Source organism: Corylus avellana, chromosome ca10, assembly GCF_901000735.1.
Source record: "Corylus avellana chromosome ca10, CavTom2PMs-1.0".
Taxonomy (NCBI): domain Eukaryota; kingdom Viridiplantae; phylum Streptophyta; class Magnoliopsida; order Fagales; family Betulaceae; genus Corylus; species Corylus avellana.
The window spans coordinates 1,036,633-1,056,493 of record NC_081550.1 but is presented as its reverse complement, the minus strand read 5'-3'; the positions used below and the strand labels follow the sequence as shown (position 1 = coordinate 1,056,493).

Below are 19,861 nucleotides of genomic sequence, written 5' to 3'. Positions count from 1 at the left end.
ATTTTGCAGTTGGACGAGCTCTCTGATTGGCTTGTGTTCAAATTATTGGCTCTATTTGCCGACTGGAGATGAGATTTGGCCTATTGATGAGTGCCAATATAGTAAATAAGAGAGTTTGCCTTTGATCAATTGAAAGAGCCAGATTTGCGTTAAAAATTGATGCGCTTGATCGTATTTGATACTGAATCAGCATCTTAAACCTGCCAATTGTGCAAGAGCCAAGTACCAATTGTTGGTGCTTTTTAATATTAAAATAATATGTCTGATTAAATGGGTTATTAATAACAAAATAATTTGATTAATTTAATTGTAAATGATGGGAGTTTCATCGATCAATGCAATGAAGAGTTAGTATTTTGATATAATAATAATAATAATAATAATGTTATATATTACAGCAATCTGATGTGGCGACTTGTAAATTCAAATTTAACAATTTCACATGTGGAGACTAGTACGTCTAAAACTAGTTGGCCAATTTTTGTATTTTAAAATTATCTTTCTTTTTTCTTTATGTGAATACTTGTCTTTTCATTTACTTATACTTTCTTTGGAAAACATTTCTTTAAATTTCATTAATTGTCAAACATGTAAATCTTAGTGTAATCATACAATGGCATAGCAAATTATGTAAAGATGCATTGCTTATTATCACACGGAAAACAATGGATTATTTATTGTCGCTCAATCGCTTTTGCTTGTTCTCTGTGAAACGCCTTGTCTCTCGATGTCCGAAAATTTGTATTATAATATTAGCTAAATTTATTCATAATATCCTAATTTTTTATCTTTTTTTTTTTTTTTTTATTAATATTACTTTCACATAATAGTTCAGTTATTGAATTATCACAGTATATTATTATCCCTCTCGTTTTCTCTCTTTCAAACCCCCCATTTGATCATGTGGTCCAATAATCCAACACAACTTCTCTACCAAGACACTCATTTCAAAATTGTATCACCCTTAACCAAAAAAGAAAAAAGAAAACCCACAACCCAACTTCTTAACAAAACACTCATTCAGCCATTAAAATAAGCACAATGCAAAATCTATACATACTCAATTAGATTTTGATTGTTTTCACTTTTCCTTTTCCTTTCCCGATGGGAAAAGATTACGTATATGATTACCATATTCTAATTTTTTTAACTTCTAATTATTCTCTTTGTTTGACATTCGATGATAAAGATTCACTTATCCTTTTCTTTGTCAGACCTTTGTTTGCTTTTGTGGTGGATATTCACCCTTGCTTACTCATACTTTACCGGACAATCTTTTTGGTCTCGCCATACTTATCTGTTGCAGATCTGCATTTAAAAATATAAGTTTTGTCTAAATCCAATTCGATTAGATTAGATTATTTGTTACTTTATATTCAATATAAACTTCGTGATTAGTTGGGCTTTGATTAATTAATTTTCTATGTTTGTAACCTTTCGTTTCTCTAACCCACAGGATCGAAGTAAATATAAGATTGTTACTCAACTTAACGAATTAAGTTATTTCATTATATTTAAACTCCACAAGGGAGTTCAATGAACACCTTGTGTTTTTTAGGTTAAAAATTTGAAACCTGACTTCACCATAATTTGTTTAGATAATCCAAATCCGGCCAATATGCTTTGGTAATTATCCGACAGGCAGGACAGAACTATCATCTCTTATCTGGAGGGGCTAGAGCATGAATGATGCGTCAAACTTATTTTTTATAGGAGTTGAGTAATATTATAAGTAACTCTTGTGTCCCTTTCAAAATGATGTGGCTTGTAAAATTACTATTGGACTTATAATTGATCATTATTAAATTTTAATCAAATTGTGACTTTAAAAGCCACATTATTCATAAAGTGACACAAGAGAGATATAAGAGTGTCTTCTATAAATACTCTCCGCTCAGTCTATACATGGTTCCATCCCTATCGATATGTGTGAGATATAAAAACTATCTATAAAGAAGTAAATAACTAGTTATGGTCGTTTATTACAATTATTATTATTATTATTTTTTATCTCTATTGTTTTCTCAACTAAAACAAGGCATTAACAAATAACTTAAAAATAAACATTCTAAAAAAAAAACATAAAAAATAATTTTCACTTTTATGTGATATTAGAACATTTTTTCAAAAAAAAATAAAAAAAAATCCCTAACACGCTTTAACAAACATAGTAAACATTTTATGTCTTTTGTTTTCTATTATCAAGTAAACTCGATCTCAAGTTGGCTTGAATAATTGCATTCCTCCTTTCTCAAATAATCTTTGTATAATCGCCCAATTTTGTTTCTTAAGACTATTTTTATTTTTCATCTTTCTCACTCAACCTATTTTTCTAGCAATCACGGTTTTCTAATCCAATGTCTGGCTTGCTTTGTTTTTTTTCTCACGTATAGTTCCCTCCTTCGCATCTCTCTCAGCATCGTAAAGGAAGTCTAGAATCTAAAGAAAGAGCAAGATCACGGTTGTGGATTTATGATATTGTAACATTCACCTTGATACTGTCCGTTTTAGAGATGGAAATGTGGTTAAATGTATACTTGCACCATATTTGACAACATGCGTTTTAAAGCTATAATGATCATGATCTTATCAGAATTCCTCAGTTAAGTGTGCTTATCCGAAAGTAGCACAATGATTGGTAACATCTTAGAAAGTCTGGTTCGAGTGAGCCAAAAGCGGACAATATTATGTGTCATTGGGGTAAAGTGTTATAAATGGTATCAGATCCATTGGGGCCTGAAATGAAGGGATCGAGTGTGCATAAGCCCACAAGGGTCGCCAGTGAGGACGTTGAGTCCTAAGAGGAGGAGATGATTGTAGTGTCCTACATTGCTTGGATGTGAAAAAGATTATGTGTTTATATGAAATATGCTCTCTCTAAATACTATTAATCATTTTGGGGTAAACCCAATAATAAAATCGTGCAAGCTTAGTCTAAAGTGGACAATATTATGTCAATTGGGGTGGAGTGTTACGGATATGTTGTAGTTCTTTGTTTTAATTTTGATTGTTTTGCCATTAAATGAAAGTATATGTCTATATATGTATGAATGTGGGCGGACTCCGCCCCCTACTAGTAGCGTTGGATGGTGAAATATGCCCTTCGCTAAAGGCGAATAGAGGTGGCGAAAGATAGCTGATTTCTGCCAATAGTGGCTGTGTATAGCTCAAACCAAAGCCATTAACAATATCACAAAAATATATTAAAACAAAAAATATATATCTTCGCTTTTATATCACGTAAAAAATAAATAACTATATTAACAAACATATCTATTTATTAAACCGTTCAAAGTGATTTTTTTGGGCATTGAAATTTTTATTTTTTTAGTTGGGAGGGGCACATCACGTAGAATAGAATTACCCTTTCACTTTATATAAAGCGAGGATCTTAACTCAGCATGAGAGAATAACAAGCAATATCGGTCCCATTCTTATTAAAAGAAAAAAACAAATAATCCCACGTAATTGGTCATTTGGTCTTCGTATGCGGGGAGCAGGCAGCTGCATGTTCCGGCCGTGTCAGTGGCGACTGTGTGAGACCCACTCACGACTAAAAGCAGAAAAAAGTGGTTCTTAGGACAAAACAAACCGACATATGACACTTAACTCTTATCCCCAGGATAATTACGCCTTTGAAAAGTCCTCAATAGCCCTGCTCTTTTCATGAAACTCCTAATCTGTCCTCGCGGTAAATAGTGAAAAGCAGAGTAGTGGGACTTACCGCACTCGTTCGGATTTACGATATTGGTCCTTTATTGTTTGGTGGGTGTTTGGTGGTTGTAGCAGAGGAATAGTAATTGGAGTTCCTTTTTGAGGGTACAGTCGTCTACTGGGTTTTGTAAAACGGCTAGTTTTTCCCCCATAGCCTCGTATCTTTAATGAATCTTTTATAACCTTTTGAAATTTGAACCGCTGCCCAAGTTGCCCTTGTATTTGTAGGTTTTTACAAGATTATACCTACCATCCGTTACAAAGGGTTTTTGATTTGACGGAATTAGCTCCATACCTTGACCCAAATTACTGGACACAAATAAATTGCATTGAAATGTGAACTTCTTAAATTAATTCTTGTTAGTGCCAATTTGATTTAGCGGTTTTAAAATATGTTATTAAAAAAAAAAATAGCAATTTAAACATTTGGTAAAAGTGTTGTTCAGCATTTAGAATTATGTATTTTTAAAAATGTGAAATCACATGACCAAACACACCTTAATCTTAGGTTTATTTCATACCTCAAAACTTTGTAGAGTAAGTGTAGTGTATGTTACTTATCATTAAAAAAATGTTTAATTTGAGTATTGCTTCCGACTATAAACAACACAAGGCGTCTATAACATTTTAACCATTTGAAATCAAATACTAGAAAGATTTAAAAATGGTTTTACATAGAATGACATATTTAACCGTTTTTTAAACCTAATGAATAGAGGGTGTTGGAGTAATTCAATATGATTTTATTGGTTGCAATTGTGCGTGTGCAGGGAGTGGTACATGGCACTCTCGTCATTTTGAAGAACATTCAGCCTCTTTTGTGGTGCATTCTCCGAATCTATCTGACCCCACTGAAAACGACACATTCACATTTCACACCTCTCTCTGTGTCGCTCACTCAGAGTAGGAGCTCTCCTACAGAAAGCGCCTCTCACACTTCTTTTTAGCTTTCCTTTCTTTCCAAGTAGCTTAAGGTTGCAGCACTCTCTGTCTCTCTCTCTCTCTCTCTCTCTCTTAGGGTTTGGGATTCATCTGAAACACCTCTTTGCATACGTATCTGTAAGCTCTCTCTTCTGCTCCAAAGCTTTCCATTTCTCTGTTCTTCACATTCTTCGCTTTGTTAGTGTTTCACAGCCAGCTGTCATATTCAGAAGCTTAGCATTCTCGGCCAGCTGGTAACAACTCTCTGTCTCTGTCTATTACTTGCTTTGCTTTCTAAAATTTTGCTTAGATTAGTGTTTTCCTGTCTTGGATTTGGTGCTTTTCGTTTTGTTTCTTAGGAAAGTGAGGGTGTTTGGGTTCCGAGATTTTGATCGGAGTCCGAGAAACATGGCGTCGTCGTCGAGAGGCGGCGGGGGTGCTGATCAGCCTCCGCAGCTGCAGAGGCGGATCACACGGACGCAGACAGCCGGGAACCTCGGGGAGACGATTTTTGACAGTGAGGTCGTGCCGTCGTCGCTTGTAGAGATAGCTCCGATTCTTCGTGTTGCCAATGAAGTTGAAAAGAGCAATCCCAGAGTGGCTTATCTCTGTAAGTTCATGATTAGTTTTGCAAAAAAGTGGAGACTCTTTTTGATGTGTTAATTTACTAGGTGTTGTTAGTGTTTGTTTTGTAAAATGATCGTTACTATTTAGTTGTTGTTCTAATGTTCATTAGTGTTGTAAATTTGTTGAATCATGATTTTTTTTTTTGATTAGTGTAAATTTGTTCTTCTGCTAGGGGATTTGGAATTTTAATGTTGATTAGTGTTGTAAATTTGTTGAATCATGTATATAGTTCACAATTATGACAGATTTAGCTTTAAGTTTGCTTACCCATGTACACATTGTGAGCAGCTGAGCTTATATTACCTGTTTTATGCGTGCTTGCTTGTATCTTTTTGTGCATGAGCATATTGGCTTCTATGAGTGCATGTAGATGTGTGCATGTGAATGTGCACATGCGCCTGCCCTTATCCGTGTCTGCAAGAACAATGCATTTTTGGAGTTGAGTTGTGTATGACTGTCCTGGTGCTAATGATAGGGGGTAGTGATTAATCATGTCATTGCATTCAAAAGGCTTTCTCTAGTTGTTACAGAACACTTAAACTGAGTGGTTTATTTATGTAAGAACATGTGAAATTCACACTATCTTCATCCTTATGAGTATAAAGTAAAATAAACATGACACAGTCATAAGGTCTGCTACTGAATAGTTTCTCTCTTACTCATTTTCAATTATGCAATTATATAGCATTAACATTGATAGTATTACGCTATCTAATCAAAATATGTGTATCTAAATATGTCGTTGCTTCTTACTTTGTGAAATCTTTAGATATATACTTGATGAGTTAGGTTGTAGTGATTGAACACATGGATGCCTTCTTCACTAAGTTGATGTTTTTAAAAACTGATCACATAAAAGTATATAATTTCTACTTTTGGCTGTGACAAGTTATCCGTCTATTATTTTATTGTTATTGTTATTATTATTATTATTATTATTACCAATACTATTGTTATTGTTGGTTTTATTACAACAATTATTTTGGCATGTTCTCTAAGTTTGTTTGTAATGTAATGTCAATTTAATTATTTAATTTGATATTATGATGCTCGCGCTTACGTGTGGGCTCAAATTCCTCCTTAACAAGTGATGCTCAATATGTGAAATATTTTAATTGAATTGAGAGTAAACTATGAAGCCAAGGTTTGAACCCTCATAATCTCTACACTGATACCATCTTAATTCCCCACCACTCATGCCAAAATTTTAAGTTGATAGGAATAGGTGAATTTAATCATTTAATTAATTTTCTAACAATATAATTGACATTATTTGTTATTTTTCTCCCAGCATAATTATTTTTCAATTTTCATTATGCATTCCAATAGCTTGATAGTTGGCTCATTTGTTCTGACTTTAATGCAGGCCGATTTTATGCCTTTGAGAAAGCTCATAAGTTGGATCCCACATCTAGTGGGCGTGGTGTTCGTCAATTTAAAACTGCTCTCCTTCAGCGTCTAGAAAGAGTAAGCATTATTATGTTCTTCATATCAAGTGCATGCCAAGTTTTTTTTTTCTTGCATATAGTGAGAATTATTCACTTGTTTGCAGACCTAAGACAATAATGCTTGTATAGATTTTGGTAGCCTTCTTAGAAATCAGTATTTTAGGTCTCAAAAAAGTACAGCTCTTTAATGTTTGCCACTTAAGCAATTGAAGAAAGGAAAAGAAAAACGGTAGTGGGTACCTTAGGAAAAGGAAAATAACAGTGGGTTCCCCTTTCCTTCTTTGTGAATTGGGGGGAGGGAGGGGCTCTCGTGGGTTCTTCAATTCCATTTGTGTGTACTCCCCCCTCATCCCGACCTTTCTCTCTCTCCCCATTTGGTTTTGGTTGGAATTAGAGATTAAGGATTACGCTTGCTAGAAACAGCTGTGCCTCTTGATATATTTAGTTGCTCTGAGTGTAGTCAACCCCTTTGATACCGCGAAGAAATTATTTTATGCGCAATATTGTTTAATTATCCATTTAATTCATTCTTATAGACTTATAAAGTAAATGTTAATTTATTCTTACAGGATGCAATCAGTTCTAGTGACAGAATCAATGCCTCTTAAGATATCCACTGCCTCTATAATATCGTTATCTATATTAAGGAGATTCCTTGTTACCTAGCAAGCAGTGTTGTATTAGTTTAGAATCATCTTTCACATAAATTGGTTCAGCCTATTCCTAGCAACAGTCTGTTAAGGTGAAAGACCACTTTTTAGGAAAATGAGTTAAGAGTGGGTTGAGATGAGCGGGCACTGGTTATGTTAAATGGTTGACCAGGACTTTAGGATGGGCACTTGTCAACACACTCATAGGCCCCTGGTGTACAATGAGGGTATGAAACTTTTCTTTTTGTTATGTACTTGGGTTATGTATATGTGGAAGTATCTTGTGTTGACGACTTCTTACAATGCTATTTGTTTACGGTGAGGTGTTTTGCGCAATGAAAGGTTCTATTGTTGTCGATTCACAAACAACTGATACAGTGCCAAATTTATGTCTCAAATGAACTCTGATTGGTTGAGACCATTAAACGCATCACAAAGTTAATTAACCTATTACCAAAGGACATAGACCTTAAACTAAACATTGCCACAGAACTTAATCAAGCATAACAATGAATAGTTCTGTGAACAGTAAATCCAGCCTTTCAAACTGAATGAAACAATTACATCTAGTGCAACAAATAACCTTGATAAGCAAGTCTTTGCTTCAGCAAATTGGTTTATTTTTTTCTTTTATTTATGGTTGAATTCTCTCTAATGAAATTGCTGTATGTGGTAAAATTTTTACCATTTCTATGGGTATTCCAAAGGAAAAGGATTAAGAATAAGAGAAGAGGGGGAAAAATGCCAAAAAAAGAATGAATTTGAACTCATACTGTATAAATACCTGAACGACCCCTTAATAAAATTTGGTACTAGTCTCTTGCATTTTCAATTGCCTCCAGTACAATTTATGACTGCTTATAGCACTTTTTGTGCGTGTGGGTTTCCTTGTTAGCTTTAACTGTTTGCTAATCTTTTTTTTTTTTTTTTTAAACTCTGTTAGGAGAATGATCCCACATTGAGAGGAAGGGTAAAAAAAAGCGATGCACGTGAAATGCAGAGTTTTTATCAACATTACTACAAAAAGTATATCCAAGCTTTGCAAAATGCTGCTGATAAAGCTGATCGGTAGGTCCTCTGGACGATATTGGGTCTTTAGGTGATGCTTCACTCAATGCCCTGCTTGACTATCAATTTTCTGCTTTTTATCCAGTGCGCAGCTTACAAAGGCGTACCAAACTGCTAATGTTCTCTTTGAAGTTCTGAAGGCTGTGAACATGAATCAATCTATTGAAGTTGATCGCGAGGTGAAACTATGTGAAATTTCTCGAATTGTGATCTCTTGAGCTTTTGTTTTATGGTGGATGCTTTGTTTGTTTAGATTTCTGCCAATATCAAAATTATATCACTTTTTTTAACTTTCTGTCAGCTTTAAATTTCAAGCACTTGGCTGATGTTGCATATCTGACTGATTCCTTAATGATTGACATTTGATAAGATTTTGGACGTTCAAGATAAAGTTGCTGAAAAGACAAAATACTATGTTCCTTACAATATCCTTCCTCTTGATCCTGATAGTGCAGATCAGGCAATTATGAGATACCCCGAGGTAATTTTGCAATTTTCATACTTTTTGGTATCCATCAGTACACTGATTATCCTTTACTATGAAAATACTCATACTTGTTCTTTATCACCTTGCTTTGCAGATCAAAGCTGCTGTTTTCACTCTTCGTAACACTAGGGGTCTCCCTTGGCCCAAGGACTACCAAAAGAAGAAAGACGAAGACGTTTTGGATTGGCTTCAAGCAATGTTTGGGTTTCAGGTGAAATAATTAACTGGAGCTGTATCCTCTTTTTGCCAGTGCAATTTGGTCCTACATGATTGTTTAGAAATAAGCTACTTGGAATGAATAAAAGCCAACTGCTTTTATTTTCTTAACTGTTAACAAATATGCAGGAGGGTAATGTGGCAAATCAAAGGGAGCACCTGATCTTATTGCTTGCAAACGTGCACATACGACAGATTCCGAAGCCTGATCAACAGCCCAAGGTTTGTTCTTATACAAATATTAGTCTCAGTGGACACACTTTGTTTCTTTATTTGCTGTCCCCTACTTTTGTTTCTTCAATTTCTATCCCCTAGAAAGAAGTGATTTGAGCTAATTGGTACTACCTGCTTTGTTTACCTCAACAATAATTTCATTTGAAGTTACTGGGTTTTATTTTTATCTATAAATTATAGTTTTGAGAACTTGTTTACTTTTGGCATTGTCACCATAGGGGAGCTTCCACCAGTGCCACCTCTATGGTTGTTGCACCAAAAAAGCACTTTCTGTACATAACCAATCACTAACTTTGCCAGTCTACACCACTCCTATCTGTAGCATTGCTGGTACTGAGTTGTGTATGTTGCACCAATCCTGTCGGAGTAGTTTGCCACTGTTGGTTCAATTGCCATTATCATGCTATTAGAACTGGTTTCACCCTCAATGGCAGCTTTGCTACTCAATTTGCTTTATGAGATATTTCAAAATTGAACAAAGTTGTGCATGATAGTTAACACTCTAAAAAATGCTTCCCCCCCCACCTGGCACCCACACACACCCCGACTCTATAAGCAATTTGGGCTCGAAAACATGTAATGCTCACAAATCTGCTGTGGTAAACTTAGCTGGGGATAAATACCCCCTCTGATTTATAATGTTGGTCCCTTTTTGGGGAATCCAACTTTCAAGGGAACTAGCATTTTCCTCAAAGTAAAAATGATGAATTACTGGCCCCTTTCGGGAATCCAACTTTTAAGGGAAGAGGCATTTTCCTCAACGTAAAGTGATGATTGCCAAAACTAACTTTGAAAACGTGGGAACTTTATAACTTGGTTCTTAGTTTTCCCTCTCATGCAAATCACATAGGAAAAGATTACATGTCTTCCCACAGGTGAAAGAAGTCAAAATAAACAAGTTGAATGATGCGATTTGAAGACTATTGACGTTTATAATAATTAGCGTTCCACATCTTTTAGGATTAGGAGTTTTTTTTATAGGAATCTTGTCCATTAGGTATTATGAGTCCATATTTGTCCTCACTAGTTAAAATCTATATATTTATGGGTTTTTCTAATAACTCTGATTGGATAACCCCAAGGGGTTAGCCCAAGTGGTGGAGGCCTTGGTCTTAAGTTTTGCTCCCTTCAAGGTCCAAGGTTCAACACCTCATGGGTGCAAACAATTTCTTGGGTAGGGAAACTTCCGTGTAGGGAAACTTTCGAGGGTGCAGTGCACGGGACTGGGGTCTACTCTGCAGGGGTGAGTCCGAAGAGCCCTGCTTTGGCGAGGTTTCCCGACATCAAAAAAAAAAAAAAACTTTGATTGGATTTTCTAGCAATGGGATGGTTTAAGAAACTAAAACATTTTTGCATGTGACTTTTGAAATGGCACATGAAAATGGGTAAGTGACTAACAATTTGGGATGGAAGGAGTAGCTGATTTTATTTATGGATGTATCTTTATGCAGAAAGTGTCTTTATTAGGTTTTGTTTTTCTTTATTATGGTTTGAAGGGTAGTTTTTTTTGACACCTTGCACAAGTACCTGTGGTGTTTGGTTGAGATTGATGATATATAATTGGGCAAAGTACATTTACCCCCTCTAACTACTATCCTTTTTGCAATGGCCCTCCTCTCCCCCAATGTCTCAATTTTTGCACAATATACCATTGATGTTGCAATCCTATATTATTACCTATCAAAAAAAAAAAAAAAAAAACTTACGTAGACAATATTTTGTACATGTGCTGATAAAAAAAAAAAAACAATATTTTATACATTTAAGAGTGAAAGTTCTCATCCCGATTCTATGCTTGAGATTTTCCTAATTTGAGTTGTTTAAAATAAGAAGAGTATCTTCCATCTAGCGTTTTAAAAACAGGTGAAGGATATAAGTCATATTTCCATAAACTTCGTAATTCAGCCTTTTGCTGCCTGTGACATATTTATGCATATCTTTTGCTTAGTTGGATGAGCGGGCTTTGACGGAAGTAATGAAGAAACTTTTCAAGAACTACAAAAAATGGTGCAAATACTTGGGTCGCAGAAGTAGCCTCTGGTAAGCCTTTGCATATTGATAGTGTTGACTGATATAGCTGCTGTTCACTTATTGGTGGCTATGTCTGGTTTCATATGGACCTGTTTGTATCTTATATGCTAGTTGGTGAGCTTACAGCAGCGGATACTTCATGTATGTGTGTCCTTTTTAAACCCCAATGGGTTGGCTTAGTGGTTGGACAGCCTGGGACTTTGAGTATGCTCCTCAAGGTCTTAGGTTCGAAACCCACTTAGTGCAAACTGCTTCTTGGGGCCATCGGACTGGGGGTTCGTTCCTTGAATTAACCGAGGTGCACTTGCGGGAAACTCCTTGCCGAGGGCCTGTGCACCCCCGGGATTCCGGATTCCCGGTGCCAAATAAAAAAACAAAAAAAAATGTCCTTTTGGTATTATACTGCAGTGCGTGTTGGAGTGGTTTTTGTGCAGCGGGTATTATACCTTTTATTGGGCAAGATTCAAGTGAAGTAATATGCTTTGGTTTTCAATTTCTATACTGTATTTAATGCTTTTAAGGTTCTAAAATTGCAGGTTACCAACCATACAGCAAGAAGTGCAACAGCGTAAACTACTATACATGGGTCTGTATCTGTTAATATGGGGGGAAGCTGCAAATCTAAGATTCATGCCAGAATGTCTTTGCTATATTTATCATCATGTATGTTTCGAGATCTTTTAATGAATGTACCCACCAATCTATATAATGATTCAACACATCCCCCCAAAATAAAAAATCCCCAGCCAAAAGAAGCCTGTTTGAGTCTGTATGTCGAGCTTTACAAGTTAAACCTGCTTATATGACTAGCATTTCCCTTCTAGTGTTAAGACAAGTTTTATTCTAAATTGGCTACTTTTCATCATTTATCAGTAGTAACATAGAAATTTTTAGCCATTTATCGTTGTTTCCCATGGTATTATCTCCATTTTATTTTTATAAAAAGACAATTGTGTGAAACCTTTCTATAGTGATAGATTTAGTTTCAATAATCTTAGCCTCTTACAATTGGTTATGTGATACCAACAAATAAGTTTTCACGGACATAATCTGCATAGAATATAACTGTTGCTTATAAGTTTTCTTTTTTAGATGGCGTTTGAATTGTATGGTATGCTAGCTGGGAATGTCAGTCCAATGACAGGAGAGAATGTAAAGCCAGCCTATGGAGGTGAAGAAGAGGCTTTTTTGAGGAAAGTTGTTACTCCCATATATAAAGTGATTGCTAAGGTGTCGTGAGCAGTTCCTTTTCTCAAAGTCCGATATATTTGATTGTTGCCTTTTCCTTTTGATTATATCTTCTCATGTTTTAATATTGCATTGTTTTACAGGAAGCTGAAAGAAGCAAAAAAGGGAGATCAAAGCATTCACAATGGAGGAACTATGATGATTTAAATGAATACTTCTGGTAATTGTCATTTACTTATTATGAGTTATTTATTTGTGATCTATATTTTTCAGTATTTAATTTTGTCTTATAACTATAGGTCAGTTGATTGTTTCCGGTTGGGCTGGCCGATGCGTGCTGATGCTGACTTTTTTTGTTTGAACACTGTACAGACTGTTGAGAACAATGGAGTAAGCAATGATGGTTATTTGCTTTTTATTTTAATTTGTTTCGTTCCTTTTACGAACAGTGTCTATTGTTATCCTCCAACAATTCCAAGAAAATAAAATAAAATGAAGCGTATTTACACTTATTTCTATACTTCATGTTGATATTATGGATATTTTATTTTATTTTTATCTTTAACAAAATAAATATTTAACTGCCTTTTTATTTTTATTTTTTATTTTTTTATGTAAGTAATTGACATATAACAATAAGTAAAGTTTTACTGCTATGAGGTTCATGGTGCTGTTTAATGTTGGTTATATTCAGGATAACAAGGCAGCTACTAGAGATCGATGGGTGGGAAAAGTTAATTTTGTTGAGGTACGGTCATTTTGGCATATTTTCAGAAGCTTTGATCGTATGTGGAGCTTTTTCATTCTGTGCTTACAGGTACCAATTTCAACTTCCATGCACTTTATCTGTCAAATTATTCTTTTACATCTTCAAATATATGAAATGGTGCTGAAATTGGCTAGTTTTTATAAGGCTATGATCATCGTTGCTTGGAATGGCACGGGGGAACTAAATTCAATCTTCGGTTCTGATGTATTCAAGAAAGTATTGAGTGTCTTCATAACTGCAGCTATATTGAAGCTTGGGCAAGGTAGGTAACTCCAGTTCCATACACTATCCCTGATTTGCATGTTGAAAGCAATTTAGATTCAAAGTCCAACCTGTCGTTGTACACCCCCCCCCAACACCCACACACAAAAAGACAAAAGAAGGAAAACAAACATTCCTATTATGTTTTCATGCCCTTTTTAGTTGCATAAATATAACTGTATTTTGCAAAAAGAACAATCTCTAAAATTGGGTTTCTTTTGGTCCATATAAGTGAGCATGAATATGAATTATGGTAAATCAAGTTATGACTTTGGTGGTTTAAATTTCTCCTAGGTTTTCAATCATTAACTTACAAAGGGTCTGGCCAAGAGGGACACCTAAATGCATAATATGTGTGGAAAATAAAAATGGAGAATTACCAGTCAAGTAGTTGCCAGCCTGCCTTTGTTAGTAAATGTTTTGAGCTCTCAATTGGAAAGTAGGACAAGCGAAACTACACATATTTGGATGAGTTTGGATCAAATCAATTCTATCTTGTTACTTTTGGAGCCAAGTTAAGATGGGGTGCAACACTGGTTAGCAAAGAATGACTATGATGGCAAGCTGAAGCTTGTTTTGGGGTTGATTTGATTAGAGACTCATCCTTAAGAAGCAACTCTACCTCAAATTGTAATGAAGTTTTAAGTTTTCAAGCCGAGAGAGACCTGTTTGTAGACTTAGTTCTTTTGTAACCCCTAGATTTTGGGGTTTTACTTTTTTGTTGGACAAGTAGGAAATACGTGTGTTGTTCAATGCCTCTTTATGTCTTTTTGCCATCAAAATTTGGGGACTCCAGCACTTGTTCTCAAAATGTGATTCCCAACAAGTTTAGTTTACTTTTGGATGTGTCGTTATATTTTTCTTGGTAATGGCCAGCATGTAAATTGCAACAGATGATGGAAAGTTCAACAATTGTCACACATGAAGAAGCTTGGCAACTGTTGTATGAGGATGTCTGTTAGCTATAGTACAATTTGCAACTGAAACCTTTTTACCCATGGTTATTGAGTTGATACCTAAAGAGTTTATATATAAGCTTTGAGACGTTAAAAGGAAATCCAATTCTTTCCAGCAAATGACCATAATATTACTATTTTTGAAATGCTCCTATTTGTTTTCCCAAGCGGTAATTCTTTCCTGATGATTTCTCTCACTTGTGCAGCTGTCCTTGATGTAATTCTTAGTTGGAAATCACGGCAGAGTATGTCATTCCATGTTAAGTTAAGATACATCTTGAAAGTGGTTTCAGCTGCTGCGTGGGTGGTGGTTCTCCCAGTTACATATGCTTACACTTGGGAGAATCCTCCAGGATTTGCTCAAACCATCAAAAGTTGGTTCGGGAATGGTTCCAGTTCACCTTCCTTGTTTATTTTGGCTGTTGTTATCTATTTGTCACCAAATATGCTGGCTGGAATATTGTTTCTTTTCCCCTTCATTCGTCGATTCCTTGAGAGGTCAAACTATAAGATTGTGATGCTCATGATGTGGTGGTCGCAGGTGTGCAGCCTTTTCTTCTTCTTCTTCTTCTTCTTCTTCAGCTTTTTTTTCTTCTTCTTATTATTATTATTATCATCATTGTTCTGTTTTTCTTCATTTTTTTTTACATGATCATTAAAGCTCTTACTGTAGATGTTTAAACTGAAACACAAATAGATTCAACTTTTTGTTTGTCCACTTGTGTATGATGGTTCATTTGTATGTATGTCTTACACATTTGCAGCCACGGCTTTATGTTGGGAGGGGAATGCATGAGAGCGCATTTTCTCTTTTCAAGTAAGAGTTTAGAGCTTGGTTGTTTTGTTGAATTGCTGCTTTAAATATTGTAGTGATTCACAATGGCTGATATCTGTTTTCCAAAATTTGCAGGTACACTATGTTTTGGGTTCTTCTTATAGCGACAAAGCTGGCATTTAGTTACTACATAGAGGTGATTCTTTTATACATCATAGAAGTGTTAAAGTATTCTTTAAATGATTAAATCTATCTCTTCCTATTAGCTTAAGCTTTTGAGATAAGTATTGATCTAACATGGTATCAGAGCTAAAGACCCTGAATTCGAACCTTGACTCCGTCAATTTACCTCCTATTTAAATAAAATATTTCATGTGTTGGGTCTTACCTATTAAAAAGGAGTTTGAACCCACACGAAATGGAGAGTTAAAGTATTCGTTAAATGATTGAATTTATCTCTTCCTATTAGCTTAAGCTTTGAGATAGATTGTGATTTAACAAGAAACTCTTGTTGCTTTTATCTAGCATTACTCAGTAATTTAATAAAAATAATATAAATAATGCCATGAGCAAATTGACGTTGTTAAATCACCACTTGTTCCAAAAGTTTAAGTTGATAGAAAATGGTTGATTTAATTATTTAGTTAATATTTTAACACCCCCCTTATAAAAAAAAAAATTTTTAACACCCCCCTTAACGTGTAGGGCTTAAACTCCCTCTTTATTAGTGAAGCCTACACGTAGAATATTTAATTGAAATGAAAGGGAAATGATAGACAAGATTTGAATTCAGGACCTTTGGTCTGATACTGTGTTAAATCACCACTTATCATAAAGCTTAAGTTGATAGGAATGGGTTGATGTGATAATTTAATTAATATTCTAACATACATAAAGACCAAAATAACATAGGTGGAGGGAGTAACAAAGTTGCGATGTCAAAGTTTTCTCATTGTTTGTTAATAGGCGATTGTTTATCCATCATTACGTGTTCTGTTGGTCTGTGTTTTCTTACAGATAAAGCCTCTAGTGCGTCCAACAAAAGCTATAATGGCTGTTCGAATAACTAATTTCCAGTGGCATGAGTTTTTTCCCCGTGGTAATAGTCATGAATATGTGCCTTTTATTTAAAATGTTTGTTTCATAAACAAATGGTCTATGATGTGCTCATTTGATTTTGCAGCAAAGAACAATATTGGTGTGGTGATTGCACTATGGGCCCCAATTATTCTTGTATGGTTTTTGCTTTATCTGTTTACTACTCTCTCTCTCTCTCTCACACACACACACACACGTCATAATGTAACATCTGGTACACCTATATTTTCCAGGTCTATTTTATGGATACCCAGATTTGGTATGCCATATTCTCTACATTATTTGGAGGCATTTATGGTGCATTTCGTCGCTTGGGAGAGGTTAGTGGATTAATTTTAATATTTGCTATTGCTTCTATTAAAACTAGCTTGCTTTTCTAGAATCTAAGTCTTCTGTTGTTGCTAATTACTACTTCCAGATTCGAACACTAGGAATGCTTCGATCTCGTTTTCAATCATTGCCTGGTGCTTTCAATGCACGATTGATTCCAGAGGAGAAGAGCGAGCCTAAAAAGAAAGGAATCAAGGCTACATTGTCTCGCAAGTTTGCTGAGGTTAACTCTTTCTATTTTTATCTTATACTTTCTATGGCCTCTTGTATCTTTAAAAGTATTGTCCTTGCCTGGAGTTTTATATATCCGGCTATTGCTACAGATCCCATCTAACAAAGAGAAAGAGGCAGCAAGATTTGCTCAGTTGTGGAACAAGATAATCACTAGTTTTAGGGAAGAAGATCTTATAAGTTATAGGTAATCTGGAGTTTTTTACTGCAAAAGATATATTCTTGATCTAGTTCTGTCGATGCTTTTAGTTTTGTTGCATTCTTTGTCCCGATACGTCTGTCTTAACTTTAGTCTCTACAGTGGTATGCTGAACTTGTTTTTATTTTCAGGGAAATGGATCTTTTGCTTGTTCCTTATTGGGCTGACCGTGATCTGGACCTCATACAATGGCCTCCATTTTTACTTGCTAGCAAGGTGTTTTTTTTCACCATCTTTCTGTTGAAAAGTTTTGACATTTTCATGTTGAAATCTTCATCCTGTATCTGCTTTGTAGATCCCCATAGCATTAGATATGGCTAAGGACAGCACTGGGAAGGATCGGGAGCTAAAGAAGAGAATTGACAATGACGATTACATGTCTTGCGCTGTTCATGAATGCTATGCATCATTTAAGAATGTTATTAAGTTCTTGGTTCAAGGGGAACGTGAGAAAGAGTACGTTTCTGTGCATTGTAAGAGGGAATAACCATTAACAAGGAGGACTTCAGTTTCCTATACTATCCCTCTGTTTTTTAAGGAATTGACCTCAGATACAGTCTACTTTCCTTACCTATTAACCGTCTTTCTCTTGACGGGTTTTTTCAGGGTCATAGATTATATATTTTCTGAAGTTGACAAACATATAGAGAACGGTGACCTTGTAAGCACATTCAAGATGAGTGCGCTTCCAAGCCTTTATGACCTCTTTGTTAAGCTTATCGGATGTTTGGTAATATTCTAGTTTTGTATAATGATTTCTTTAGTCAATAGTTGTATGGTTTAACGAGTACTGAGCAAGTCAGTCTGATTTTTGCAGTTAACTAATAAGGAGGATGACTGGGAAAAGGTTGTGTTCCTTTTCCAGGACATGCTGGAAGTCGTTACAAGGGACATGATGGAGGACCAAATATCCAGGTGCTGAATCTCAATATAATTGTTTTTTTTTTTTTTTTTTTTTTTAACATATGTATCTCCTCAAAGACATACATTTTAGATATCTAATTTCATAACTTTTCAAATTTTCTTGAATAGTTTGGTAGAGTCAATCCATGGTGGACCTGGGAATGATGGATTGACACCCCTTGATCAGGCATATCAGTTATTTGCATCTGCTGGCGCTATCAAGTTTCCAATTGAACGAGTAACAGAGGCTTGGACAGAGAAGGTGCCATTCTTACCAATATGTTATAAATCCATATTTTGATTATTGCGTATGCTTATGAGCTCTGTACCTAATTTATTTGCAGATTAATCGGCTTAATTTACTGCTTACCACGAAGGAATCTGCCATGGATGTACCATCCAACTTAGAAGCAAGAAGGCGTATCTCGTTCTTCTCAAATTCATTGTTTATGGAAATGCCTCTTGCACCCAAAGTTCGCAATATGCTTTCTTTCTCGTAAGCTCTCTTTTTGATTAATTGTAATGGTGGCTTTTGCATATCGCGTTATTTCCTGTTGACAAATCTTGATGGTACAAACAAAAGTGGGCTGAACCTTTCTTTGCCGGTTTATTTATCTCTTTGAATCTCCTTTTCCTTTGTATTTTTTAAAGCATTTTGTTCGCAGAGTTTTTTTAACCCGGAGGCATCTCTTATGAGTATTATGACCACAGTTAGGACCTAGATTAGGTTTTTGGAAAGCATGGATTTAGTATACTCAAAGGTGGACAATTATGCCCTGCGTATTGCGAGTATAGTGCTAGGCATAAAGAAGTACAACTTGTCAATGCATACAAAGCTGGAAGCACAATAATTAAAGGCATGTTGCAATAGTCTGAAAGTAGCAGTTTCTGATAGAGCTTTGTATTTGTTGAGTTGTTGGCTCCATATTCTGGAACCTTAAGATATGTAAATTCTAAAATATTGACTGGCTGATAGTTATTTTCATATTTGAATGCTGTGTTGTATAATGTATTAATTATTTGTTATTGTATCAGTGTTTAATGTTTCATCCTGTAGTTTGTATGGGATTGTGATTTTTTCTTTTTTCCTTTTTCATTTGTAATATATATAATTCTTATTACTCATCCACTATTAGACAATGGTAGCTGTGATGGTACACTCAGTGAGTGGAACTTTGTATATACCATAATGAAGTGATATCGATGGAGAGCATGACTATTTTGTATTAATTTTCTTGTTGCAATGTTGACTGCACTGGCATTAACGGGATATACCAAGATAAATAATTCATGCAACTCAAGAACCTAGCTGAAAGCATAAAATGTTGTAGTGCTAAAACCCATATGTACATGTCAAGTCAAATTAGCCCACAAGATGTGTAATCATGTATTGCGATATTGCAATATTGCATCAGTTGTACCTATCTTACTGAAGCTGTGTCGGGCTTGAAGACGAACTAAGCCTTGTCAGATTTGGTTCTAGTGGGAAATGTTGAGAATGTGGATGGATTGGCTCGGATTTTGGGTTGTAGGGTGTCATCATTGCCGTTGAAGTATCTCGGTCTTCCTTTGGGGGCTTCCTTTTAAGGCTAAGCATATTTGGGATGGTGTCATGTAGAAGATAGATTGTCGTTTGGCGAGTTGGAAACAGATGTATTTGTCTAAGGGTGGGAGGATTACCCTTATCAAGAGCACCCTATCCAATTTACCTACATATTTCTTGTGTCTCTTTCCCTTCCTTCAATTATTGCTAAT

The 19,861-nt window shown here is 35.4% G+C and overlaps 1 protein-coding gene across 1 annotated transcript in view; it reads left to right on the top strand.

The window, feature by feature from the left end:
• The first annotated feature begins 4,646 nt into the window (after positions 1-4,646).
• LOC132163407 (callose synthase 3) overlaps positions 4,647-19,861 on the top strand; it is a 22,311-nt gene continuing 7,096 nt past the window's right edge. Inside the window, exons 1-29 of the mRNA XM_059573689.1 lie at positions 4,647-4,889; positions 5,000-5,245; positions 6,629-6,729; positions 8,304-8,428; positions 8,514-8,607; positions 8,799-8,909; positions 9,010-9,126; positions 9,261-9,353; positions 11,314-11,405; positions 11,933-12,059; positions 12,489-12,626; positions 12,728-12,804; positions 12,884-12,974; positions 13,279-13,401; positions 13,498-13,615; positions 14,777-15,111; positions 15,335-15,387; positions 15,481-15,541; positions 16,363-16,444; positions 16,529-16,578; positions 16,677-16,763; positions 16,862-16,996; positions 17,097-17,191; positions 17,335-17,419; positions 17,499-17,659; positions 17,810-17,933; positions 18,021-18,118; positions 18,236-18,368; positions 18,451-18,602. Coding sequence (XP_059429672.1) covers positions 5,044-5,245; positions 6,629-6,729; positions 8,304-8,428; positions 8,514-8,607; positions 8,799-8,909; positions 9,010-9,126; positions 9,261-9,353; positions 11,314-11,405; positions 11,933-12,059; positions 12,489-12,626; positions 12,728-12,804; positions 12,884-12,974; positions 13,279-13,401; positions 13,498-13,615; positions 14,777-15,111; positions 15,335-15,387; positions 15,481-15,541; positions 16,363-16,444; positions 16,529-16,578; positions 16,677-16,763; positions 16,862-16,996; positions 17,097-17,191; positions 17,335-17,419; positions 17,499-17,659; positions 17,810-17,933; positions 18,021-18,118; positions 18,236-18,368; positions 18,451-18,602 — 3,260 coding nt within the window. The 5' untranslated portion in view covers positions 4,647-4,889; positions 5,000-5,043. The remainder of the gene's footprint in view (positions 4,890-4,999; positions 5,246-6,628; positions 6,730-8,303; positions 8,429-8,513; positions 8,608-8,798; positions 8,910-9,009; positions 9,127-9,260; positions 9,354-11,313; positions 11,406-11,932; positions 12,060-12,488; positions 12,627-12,727; positions 12,805-12,883; positions 12,975-13,278; positions 13,402-13,497; positions 13,616-14,776; positions 15,112-15,334; positions 15,388-15,480; positions 15,542-16,362; positions 16,445-16,528; positions 16,579-16,676; positions 16,764-16,861; positions 16,997-17,096; positions 17,192-17,334; positions 17,420-17,498; positions 17,660-17,809; positions 17,934-18,020; positions 18,119-18,235; positions 18,369-18,450; positions 18,603-19,861) is intronic.